Source organism: Diprion similis, chromosome 8 (genome assembly GCF_021155765.1).
Source record: "Diprion similis isolate iyDipSimi1 chromosome 8, iyDipSimi1.1, whole genome shotgun sequence".
Classification (NCBI taxonomy): Eukaryota; Metazoa; Arthropoda; class Insecta; order Hymenoptera; family Diprionidae; genus Diprion; species Diprion similis.
The window spans coordinates 5,673,783-5,686,453 of NC_060112.1; the positions used below are offsets into that span (position 1 = coordinate 5,673,783).

General features: G+C 31.7%; 1 protein-coding gene across 2 annotated transcripts in view; it reads right to left on the reverse strand.

Annotated features, from left to right (window-relative positions):
• Window positions 1-12,671, reverse strand: part of LOC124409263 (tetraspanin-1) — a 29,615-nt gene that overhangs the window by 15,217 nt on the left and 1,727 nt on the right. Inside the window, exons 1-3 of one of the 2 annotated variants that reach the window (XM_046886771.1) lie at window positions 11,349-11,740; window positions 4,478-4,581; window positions 3,757-3,855 (exon numbers count right to left, since the gene is read on the reverse strand). In XM_046886771.1, coding sequence (XP_046742727.1) covers window positions 3,757-3,855; window positions 4,478-4,537 — 159 coding nt within the window. In that variant the 5' untranslated portion in view covers window positions 4,538-4,581; window positions 11,349-11,740. Of the gene's footprint in view, window positions 1-3,756; window positions 3,856-4,477; window positions 4,582-11,348; window positions 11,741-12,671 lie in introns of those variants that run through there. The other variant, XM_046886772.1, reaches the window with a different exon arrangement.

Here is a 12,671-nt window from a genome sequence, read left to right on the forward strand (position 1 = left end):
TTCGCGCAACTCAACTACCGCCAATTAACTTATTTGTGTATATATGCGCACACACACACACACACACACGCACACACATATATCTGTGTATAGGTTGTTAAAATTGTATAAATTAGTGCAGAGATAGATAAAACGAAGAAAGAAAATAAAATACTCGGAATGCTGGTCGTTGATAATTATACCATAGAACATTTCAAGAGAAAAAAATAGATAGATATAACTTTTCAAGTTCTAAAAGTCGAGACTACAAATTTATAAGAGAAGTTAAAACGTGGAATGGTATTAAAAAATAAAATAATATACGTTACACGGAGTTTCGTCGCGAGAATTGAATGTGAATATTATAATATGCGTGTATATACGAAGAAATTCTGACCGCGACGTTATATTTCGTAATTTTATCCAAACCTCTAGATATTCTTACTTTTCGATATTACGCGTTTTCAAATTCTTGCACATAGTATACATATGTAATAAAATCGGAATATATCACCTTAAAAAATTCGAAATTATTCCAACTCTTGAATTCTCGATTTCGTCGGTCGTATGTTACTTTTTCTCATCGTTGTTTTTTGTCGAAGTCAAATTTGCAATAAAAAGAAGAGGGAATGAAAAAAAAAAAAAAAAAAAAAGAAGGAAAAGGCCGTACCATGTATACGTTACATACGTAAATGTACATATATACATGGTTCAGAGACTGGCGAGATTCAAGAAGCAGGAATAATCTGGGTCGTCTTCCGGTAATCGACGAGTAAAACGTGCCCATACATAAGCAAGTGAGCTAAATAATGTATACCTAGCTGGACAAATTGACTCGTCCTCCGCCTTTAAAATCGTCAAACGAGAAGAGAGAGACAGAGAGAGAGGGGCAGAGAAAGAGAGAGAAATAAGGAAATGGAAATATTATGTCGTATATATACATACGTGTAATAAAGTTGCATTTTTAACAATTTTTTTTTTATCTCCTTTTCAAAAAATCGTATTGTTTCATGGAATTTGGAAGAAAAAGAAAAAAAAATAAAAAATTCTTTTTCCCGTTGCAAAAATTTACATTATAACTTATCACTCGGCGATGTTTCATAATTATTGAATATATATTATTTCAGTTTATTATATTATTAGTTTACTATAACTATATACGGGTGAAGGGGGTCTGAAAATTTAATCGCCCCATTTTTTTTTTCTTTAACCTACGATTGAAGAAACCATTCGTAAAGGAAACAAACAAGGAGAAAGAAAGATGATAAGTAACGTCGCTTAAGGCATACACAATATGCGCAGTTATGTATTCAAATGATAGGGATTACACGCCCCACAACGCGGGAATCCTCGTTCATTGCGCAAACAACATTTTAAGTTTTAATTGGATAATTTATGGTGTTTCTTATTTTTTACAAGATATCTTTTCTCTACAGCATTAAATTTCCCACAAAATAGCCAGTGGAAGTTTTTTTTTTTTCTTTTCTTACAATATACAGTTTTAAAGTAATCAAAAGTTTACTTGAAGAAAAAAAAAAAAAAAAAAAAAATTTAAACGCGTGCACATTTCCATATGAAAATTCGACCGCTTGGTGGTACGGAGTTGTTAAGAGTTATCGGTAAATTTTTTCCCTGAATTTAGCCTGATTTTCTTTTACATAAAACATGATTATTACTTTTCGTGGATGAGCGCAAAGAAATTCCGCCATAACCTAAATAAGAACCACCCTTAATGGATATGTCGTAGAGTGTAAGTAAAGAATTACGTTTTGATTCAAGTTCGAAAAATTCCTCTACCATTATATTATGATTATACACTATATAAATTGTGATTATACGACACGGCGTGATTAAGTTGGCACGGAATGCTCCAATCTCTTATATACATATACCTAGATGTGTAAAAACAACCTGATGCTGAGTGCTGACTGATCGTGAGTTCACTAGACCGGCAATATTGACCGCAATATTCTCTATCATTTGGCCAATTCCATTGTATACATATATATATATATATATATATATATACATCTTTTTACATATTTACCCGCGTTTTGTCTATTCCTGCGTATCGATATTTTATACAAAGTTTATTTCCCTTTTCCTTCACGCCTCATTGACTTTTATATAATAATAATTATAATAATAACTATGACAATAATAAAAACAATAATAATAATAATAATGAAAACGATAATGATATTGACAGATTTTCCTTCTAGATTTATAGAAACAAGTGCATATATATATATATATATATATTGGATTTACTACACATATATGTATTTCAATTAATTTTTGAAAATCCAACTGCCATGCAGTATAATGCACGAATCACGCGGTATTTAATTTCGTCAATTTTACTGTACATGCTGGTAGATATAAAAAAATATAAAAGTTTTTGCAAGCTGATTTTCAATTTATCATTTTTATTTCTCAAGAGATAACAGATTGAAGAAAAATGAGAAATGAATTTTTACCGCAAAAATAATTTTCAAATAATCATAAGACGACTCTTAATTGAAATTACATCTAAAATGAAGTGGTTTAGAATTTTTGCTTGGAATCTAGTTTAAAAAAAAAAAACTGTCAGAATGCGCCTTTTTCAAGCTTTGAATAACAGAAAAATAAAAAGAAAAAAAAAACCGGGAGATTAAGAAAACGGGAAACAGCAACAACGCTAATTGTGTATAAACAATTACATATCACTTACAATGAGCTTCATATATTTCGAGTTGAGACACGTTTGAATAATAAGAGTTTGAAAAATATTGATTAATAAGAACAAAATCGAGGGGAAAAAAAAAAATTAAATCCATGATCATGATTAAACGCCATGAGAAATTGTATATCCGTAAAACCGAAGTGATGGTCAGTCACCTTGCAGAGAGTTAGTCTTATAATAAAATGAACTTTTCCTTGAATAATTGCTATTATGTGGATAAGTACGTTTTTTTCTCTCTTTCTCTCTCCTAGCGTTTCTCGATGAGAGACGTGAAAGTTCGACGACGATTTCGACTCATTGTCAATTACAAAGAGAAAGAGAAAGAGGGGCAAAAAAAAAAAAAAATGAAAAAAAAAACCCCAGCGACAGAAAAAGACGAAGAATAGAAATGAACCCGGGAGACAAATAGAATGCCTAACGAGTATAAGATAACGACGCCAATAAGGAAATTATACACTGCCTTTGTCGTCAACTTGCAGTAGTATTAATCGATCGACGCTTTCTAACGATATTTAAATTCACATTATAGTTGAAGAAACGTGATTAGCGAGGGGAAAAAAATAATGAGTAAAAAAAAAAGAGTTAGAGAGAGAGAGAGAGAGAGAAAATGTCAGTAAATGAATAGAAATCGATACTATGATCGTAAATCGATCGAATCCCGTGTTTTCGAATATTCAATATTACAATTACATGTCGCGTAGTTTATTATACATAATTTCTTTTTATTTTTTTTTTTTTTGTTACACTTTTATACGAGATTTTTTTTTATCTATTTATCTTCACGTAAATTTCAACTGAATTTTGAAAAAAGAAATAAAAAAAAAAAAAAAAAAAAACCGCACACATAATGTTTAAATTCTGTCATATTATTCTGTAAAACGATATGATTGAATTGTTCGCTATTAAACTGCAACGATGCAGAAGAACCTTGACGAGTGGAATTACGTTTGATTGTTTGTTAAATAAAATGTATGCAAATATGAGGAATAATAATAAGAGGTCACAGCTATATATATATTTCCATATATATATATATATGTATAGAGACTTACCACAATGTCAGCCTGATCGACCTTGGCTATGAGATTAGTGAAGGAATTTCTATCGGCTATTAACCAGATGCCAACAGCCAAAGCAGCGCCTCCAGCGACCTAAAATTTAAGATATATAATATATATATATAACCCAAATAGGATGTATGATAATACTAATGCAAAAACCACTATTTCAATCTTCTTTCCGTTCAATTAAATTACTTGAAAAGAAGAGGTTTAAAAAAAAAAAAAAAAAAAAAAAAAAGCACAACCTCAACAATAATGTAATAATTACAGGAGATTTACAAATAACTGTTGTCTAATTCTGGCCAATTGTTCAATAACGAATAAACTACGCGCTCGATGGAAATATTTATATACGTTAGATCTTTTTCAAGTTGCGTTTTGAAAGATGGAAAGAAAACGAAAAATAAAAAAAATCGGGATAGCGATATAGTTTAGTTTTAAAAATGCAAAACATGATTATTATTATAATAATTTGACTTGTTCAATTTGAAGGTAAACTATATAATAAAATTAGAAAATATGTCGTTCGATTTCAGCATCAATTTTCATGTACATCAATATATTTTTTTCTTCTTACTTTCTTTCTTTTTTTTTTCTCAAATGCAGTATAAAGTATAATACGAGGCCATTGCAAGAGACGTGTACATATGTTTGCAAATGAATGAAATTTGTCAATTAGTATACGTATTTAATAGTATGTAATTATACTTACGAAAAAGATGAAATTAAAGAGGCAGAGAAAATACTTGGCACATCGCGAACCGCACCCCATTTTTAAACTATTGTGTTAAAAATGTATTGCGTGTATATTTAAACCTGCAACAGAAAATTAATATAAATAATCGAATCGATTAGAAAAACGAAGAAGAAGGATGTAAATAAAGGATAAAATGTACGGTGATTAATATCATCGTTTTCACGATTTTTTGAATTTCGAAAATTCTGGATACGAAGGAGAAGAAAAAATATGTATGAAATATAAAATCCAGCGTCGTATGATTTCAATATACGTATTTTTCATAAGGACAATTATATAATCACGATGTAACTCGATTATTATTATAATAATTACGTTACTAAGTTACTACTTATTACATAATTACATTACATTATAACAGCGCATAACTCAATTATGACGACCGAGTATGCATGTATATATTGTCAACGGCATCATTCGCATTATTTATAATCTAACGCCAACCGTATTAATATACTGCACTGATAATGATAACAAAGATAATGATCATCATCATGATCATCATCATCATCATCATCATCATCGTATTATAACAGAGAGTTTACCGAATTACAGGCGGGATTAACGTTAATTACAAAATTCACTGACTTCCGGTTGTAATTCTTTGCAGTGTTCTCAATGATATAAGTAGTAGATATACGTCATGTGAGGTAGATATATACTTGTATACATGAAAACTAGGTTTACGCGACAAGAATTTATTATTACTGTACATACGTATAATTTATACAACATTTTTATATAAAAATAATGAAATTTTTTTTTTTTCATCAAGGAGGAGTAATTTTTTCATAGATAAATTATTCTTTCAATTTTCAGAATTTTTTTCATTCCATTTGTTTCTAACAATAATAATTTACATTATATCCCAATAATTATTCTCGAGTGTTGAGAACCTATTGGTATACTACCAGAAATATCAAAAGACCCCAAAGGCATGTATTGAAAATTTCTCTAGATATTTGCAAAAAATGTGGATATAAAACGAGTGGTAAGAAAACTTAGCACTATGACTCAAAGGGTTCAACTCGGTTTATACCATATATGTCAAGAGAGTAAGCTTATTACAGTAGTAACGGTAATACAACAAAAAAAACATTGGCAACCAAAAACTGCACAATTTTGCAAGATTGCAACGACCGGTGTTAAGATAACAAATTTTCAAAATACGTCAACAATTTACTTTGTGACAATTTATTTAATTTCAAAAATACAATTCTAAAATAACGATTTTTTTTTTTTTTTTGTGTCAATGCAACACGTGCATTAAATATTATATCTTTAGAATAAAGTTAAATTAACTTCAAAATTGTTCTACAGATAATGTTGGTCAAGAATTTGGAAAATACCGTGGGAAAAGTTTCTCAGGAATATTAATTGAAAAAAATATATACATATATATATATACTAATCCGTACGTTTTACGGATTTCTAATATTACTAGCAACGCTAGGTAATATTTTTCTTTTTTTCAATCGATATCCCTGAGAAATTTTTCCCACAGGGTTTTCCAAATCGTTGACCAAAATTATATGTACAACAGAAAAAAAAACTCCTGCTGTTCACACACACACACACACACACACGGATTGTTTTCTTCCTGGATGCTGCATTCCTGCCGTTAGATGCACCGAAAATATATTGTCTGGCATACCAAAGTCGGGTGGTGGTTGGGGGGTGGAAGGGGGGGGAGGGGGCAGGTTTACGTGCTCCGGGCGGCAGGTGCAACAGAATAAGGAGAGATTAAGGAGCTGAGGGAGAGAAGGGAAAAACAGCATAAAACTGTCGACGTATAATATAAACCTTTTATGATAGGTATAAGGAGGAAAATAAAAAAAAAATTCTCAATTTACAAATTTCCAAGAGTTTTTTTTTTTAAGCAATAGTATTTCGTAATTTTTTTTAGTAATGCAAAAGCGTATCGCTCGACGATAAAGAATAAAAAAAAATGTTCTTTACAAAGAAATGTTTCTTTTCTTCGAATCCCTTCGTTCAGTAACTTTTCGTTTGGAAAAAAAAGTACGTAAATGAACATTTCAAATAATCTTTTTTTTTTTTTTTTCAAGCAATTTCTGTACAGAAAAGAAAGCGCATTTTTTTCGTTCGACAAAGAAGATTGTCGATGAAAAACCACATACTCTGAACTTAGTAAGAAGAGACGAAGCAGCTCTGCTTTGAGGGAATAGTGGAGAGGTGAAGAAAAAAATATATACAGTGCATAACCAAGTTATGTTAAGGATGCATGCGGCGTACAGTCCAGTCGAAAAAGTGTAGAAGCAGAAAGATTGTGGAAAAACACCGATTTTCACTTGTGAGTATCCGAAACGAGTTCTGATAACTTTTATCGGAAAACTGCAGGGCATTTTGGAATACAAAAAGAAGAAAAAAACAATCAAAAGCCAACATTTGTTTAAACAAGATTACAGTACCTTATGAATTAATAATTTGATAGACGAGTGACATTACAGCCGGCAATTTCTTATGATCCAGAATCTTCGTCTATCCTCTCAAACTTCAATGAATCTAATCGCTCGTATTGTTCGTTAATCAAATTCTGCCCAAATCACACCTAAAACGGATTATTTTTTTATACCTTGACAAAATTTTGGAGAAAAAAGATGAAAAAAAATAATTCAGCTATATGATTAATCGAAATTGGCTGTACGGTACAGTTTTTTCATTCACAAACGGAAAAAGGGCAACATAATAAAGAAAAAAAGAAAAATAAAATCAAAAAAAAAAAATTATCACAAAAACTATGAATAATTATTGAGTTCTTTTAGAACAAATGCGGTACTTTTTAGTTTGTTAGATTGTTCTGCAATACTGGGGTGACATTGCTTTAACCTTCTGATTGAACTTGATCAACCTATAACTTTATTATTCAGTAAATATCTTTTGTTTGAAGATTGTTTTGGCTGGACTGTACCCCGATACAACGTTAACAGAACCGTCGGAATGCAATTGCATCTCGAATCGTATAGCTTCTTATTTAAATTGGATTATTATTGTTGCTGTTGTTGTTATTATTATTTTTACTATCATTCGTCATACTTCTTAAGAAAATTTATTTCGAAAATCTCAAGGATAAAAGAACAAGTACAATAATGATGAAAACGAAAATATTATCGGGAGAAGGTTGGAAACTTCCAATTTTATTTAATAAAAAAAAAAAAATAATTTCCTCTCCACCTATCTTATCCTGCGATATGTACAGTCAAAAGAAAAACTATCCATTAATAATGAATGATGTGAATGATATGTGATTAATGCCTTTTTGCAGTTTTTTTTTTCTTTCTTATTGTTAGACGTATTTAAATTACCATTCGTAGAATATAGAAATTCACACTGAAAATTTTTTGATGCACACAATTTTAGCATTATTATTATTATTGTTGTTGTTGTTGTTATTATTGGCGTTGGTAATTCACTTTTATTTAATAATTCTTGCAACACAAAACATCCTCAATATTTTCCAAATTTTGTGTTTTTTTTTTTTTTTAATTTTCTTTATTATTCTTATATCAAATATAGATTTTTTTTTGTATGAATTAAAATACGACTCACAATCAATAATGTTTGTTCAGGATTTCGTCACTGTTAAAACCGTGCCGTTCGCTTGTTCGTATTTTTGTCTTTCCTCTCCAAGAATCAGCGTGTAATTATCGCAATTTGCAACATATTACAAATTGTATATTGTCTGCAACTATTGACAAAAAGATATTTTACTTTTAAATTCATTATACTCGTATATATTTATTTTTATTATTATTGTACATATGTACATTATAAATACGGTGTTTTTTTTTTTTTTTTTTTTAAATAGATGTAATATTGTTACTAATGTATTGATAAATAGATAACAAAAATCGGAAAAACTCATCAGCAGATTATCTTGTTACGCGGCAAAAATTTTCATCCACGAATAAGAAATTTTACAAAATGATTTCTTCAAAAAGAAAGAAGAAAATCTATCACTTGACGATCGCTTCAATTCAAAATGTGTATATATATATATATATATATACACACAATATGTTGTTAATTATTATAATACGATATTGTGAAAAGTACGATAATGACAAGTAATTTTATTTCTTTCTTTCTTTTTTTTTTTTGCCAATCGAGTCGTAAAAAGGTTTCGTAAATTCAAATTAACGACAAGAAAAACGATTTCGTTTACACGGTTTAAAAAAAAATAAACAGATTGCAACAATTACTATACGAAAACTTTGAAAATATTGCAGATATATAGAAAAGAAAATTGAAAATTATAATATACACTGTAATATGAAACACGATTGAAATAATATAATATAATACGTGCCAATGAATGGATGAATGAATGAATGAAAATAGAAATGAAAATATAACGGTGCTGCGATTATTGCCGCTGGTGTAGAGCAGTTTATCTCATCTCTCCTGCAGACGATGAGAGAAGAGAAGAGAAGAGAAGAGAAGTGAGCACAGGGCAAAAGATTCTTCTCTCCTCTCGTTGCCACGGAGATGCGAATCAGAGACCGAACCCCTCGCTCGCATCCGCACAATTTAATACATACGTATACAGCTGCTATACACATGCAACGATGTACACGTACTTCAGAAGTATTGCCGAGGAATGAGACAATTTTTATAAATAATACTCCGTAGCATTTCGAGAGATAATTTTCGCTTATCGTGCGAGAGGAATGAAAAAAAAAACAGAAACAAAACGCTATTTAAAAGAAGTATTTTGAAACTCTACAACGATAACGATTCTCAAATAGACAACATTATTATACGTATATACAAGTAAGTTGCATTTACAAATTGTGCAAAGCAATGTCGTCTTCTTCTTCTTCTTCTTCTTAACGATCAGAAACATGAAGGACATACTAATTATGTTGTTTAAAAACTATTTTGAAAAAAATCCTCCATTATTTATTATATAATCATCTCAAAGCGAATGAATTATTATTATCATATTGTAAAATGAATATTATTCTTACACCCTTCATTCATTCATGTTTACACATTATACATATGTAGATAAAACTCGACTCAATGAACTTTGCTGCATTTAGTGACGATCAAAAAAAAAAAAAAAAACTTGCAGGAAGAAAAAAGAAACTTTCATCATCCTTCATGGTGGCAACTATTTTTAAATATAACACGATAGCTGGGATTTTATTCTAATACATACACGCGTCTATTATAATCTATGAATCAATAATAGAATGAAAGCTATTGTATAACGTAACTTATTAAGGACGAAACACAGAGATCAGTTAATGAGGGAAAGGCTAGAATTATAAGACGAATAAAAACTCAAAACAGTATAATAGAAAAATTTTTAAAACTGGATTTATATTATTTTTGAAAACGCTGGATATATTCATGAAAAACTTGAACCGTATACTTCGAATTAATGAAGATTTAAAAAACGGATGAAAACGAAATTCAATGCAAAGATTCCTTGGGGGGGAAAAAAAAATACAATAATCGAAAGTATTGGAACGGGTGCTTAAATATCGATACTTCGTTTAAATTTTTTATACAATTTCAGTACTTTCTATTTTTTTGGACTTTCAAAGAGAAATCTTCGCAGCTGATGCTTATTAACAAAATAATTTGATGAGTACTTGGAACTTACGACGATATATTTTGTGCAAAAGGATTACCAGTGTTTAGAAAAGTCATTTTAATTTATTGCCGATGATTTAGAGAGTATGGAAGAAGAAAACGAAGAAAAAAAAAGAGGATCAGATCAGAGAAAAAGTCTTTCACTTATACTCTGAACAGCGGGAAAATTTCTGCTCACCATTTTATTTTACAATATTTCAACCCTGATTTCAGATATAAAACACAGTTCTAAAATCCTGACGCAAAGTTTTCCGTGTTGTTGTGAGGCCTGATGCATTCACAGCTGCATATCGCCTCTAGGCTTTACAGCTGTAATCATAAGACACTACGCTGGTGTTTACCTTGTAGGTATCATATAAACGCAGTCCCAAGTACATATGCATGTAATATTACAACAGGAATGATGCGTCAGAGACTGTAAATGAACGGATTACCTAAACGTTGGGTTGCTTCGCGGAATTTTTCCCCGCTTAACAATTCTTGAAACATGTGGCTTTGCCAACAATTCGACGTGCGCTTATGATATCAATGTTAATTTAAAATTCAATGACGCATTCTAGCGACATTTCTCTACTTATGTTAGTTACATTTATTTTATTTACAGAACTCGGAATAAGGAGAAACTCGAGAAGAGATGCGAAAGATCGCCAAACTCATCAACGCATGACGCATGGGATTGTGGCTAAAAATCAAGATCCGACAATCGACTCGACGAATTCTTCTGCAGTGAACGTGTCTAATTAGAAATAGTGAAGTTAAACGCTCGTAGCGTGGAGGCAGGATCGACCTTCGTTCCTCTCCGCCGGTCAAATTACATACATACACCAGCAACAAGTGGTGAGTGCCGTCTGCCTCTTCGGCCAGCTTCTCATTCTTCGCTTTTATTACGCTGCCGCAGCAGCCGAGAAGGAAAAAAATAGAGACCCGGTTGTCGCGCTTGGCTCGTCGGGTTATTGTTAGAATATCGAGAAGTTAGAGTGAGAGAGTCGCTACATGCAGACCGGCAAATAACCGTCCAGAAAAAATAAAAGACGGTCTAAAAAATCTACAGCAACAAACAAACGAACATCGGTAAGGCTGCAGCGTCTGGGTTGATTTTTCGATCAATGGAATAGAAAAACAAAACACAAACGAAACGAAACTTCGAATCGATGTTCACCACTTAACTTATACTTTATGTTTAAGAAATAAAGGAATAACGTACCCTTGTAAAAGGCTTCTAGTTTTCTTCGTTTGGTTGGGAAGAATGGAGGGATGAATCGTCTATCAGACGCACCAATCCACTAAATGTAAATCTCAAGTTTTACCGCAACGACACTCCACAAAATTATTACTGTTCCCGACGATACTTCGATATTCTTGGATAAAATAATAAAGGAAACACTTTTCTTTCAGTGTTGTTATTTGCATTACAACCACTCCGTGGCTTCTGCTATTACGTTTGTTGTTTTTTTTTTTTTTTTTTAACACCAGAGTTAAACGTTTCTCTCTGTTTTTTTTTAACCAATAGGCATCGGTCTACGATCACGTACGGAACAACGTTTCTCTCAAAGCGTCGCACGTATCCTCGAACCTTCACTAAACACTTGAGAAATACGGTCCGTTCTCTGTCCCTGCTTCGGCTCGACTGAATCTCTCGAGTCGAGTCGTCGCCGCTTCGAACCAGAAAAAAAGGGGCGCGGGAGGGGGGGTATTTGGGAATTATACGCACTCCGCACGCATTATACACCATATAATGTGTGTTACGGCTATGCCATTGATACAGCGCCATACAGCGATGAGCAGATGATGAGTATTATCTCAGCTATAAGAATCGGAAGAATACTCACGGAGAATTGATCGCGACGAATTGCAGACGAAGAGCTGATAACGATGATGAGATCAAGGGAATTCAATGCTCCACAATCGCGCGCAGTGTAAAAGAAGCTGTAGCCTTGTTCTTGGCAGTCGAAACGAGAGTTAAAATTACCGTAAAAATGACGTACCCTGTACGCTGCATGGACTAGTTTAAGTTTTATAGGTATACGTACGTATGTACGCACCATGCGTGATCGGGTGAAGACGTGCTGCTGGGCCGCGGATCCTCTGTATTATATTATAACATGATATAGCTTTGAACAGAGAGAATGTTTTGACGTTTGCGATTTATAGGTTGTGATGAAACAAAGTGATTCTGTAAAGAAATAAATTACTTAGAAGCAATTGTTTTATGTTAAATCAATAATTTTTCAGCTGTTTGTAATATCCCCTTTGAGAAAGTTGCGATAATAAAATCTTATTTTATTCCTTTTTAACTGTGAGGTCTTTTAACCACTATAAATAGATTAGCTTTAATTGGTTGAATATTGTATATTTGCGTTTACACGATACCTTGGTGATAAAGCAATGGTGCTCGTTTTGGTAAAAACAAAAAAAATTTCAGATAATATTCTGCCCGGCGAGAAAGCACGATATTTAGGATAATCGCACAGGGAATTTCATGAACATTACTTGTAATAAATTTTGAAGTACAACTGTATACTTTTGG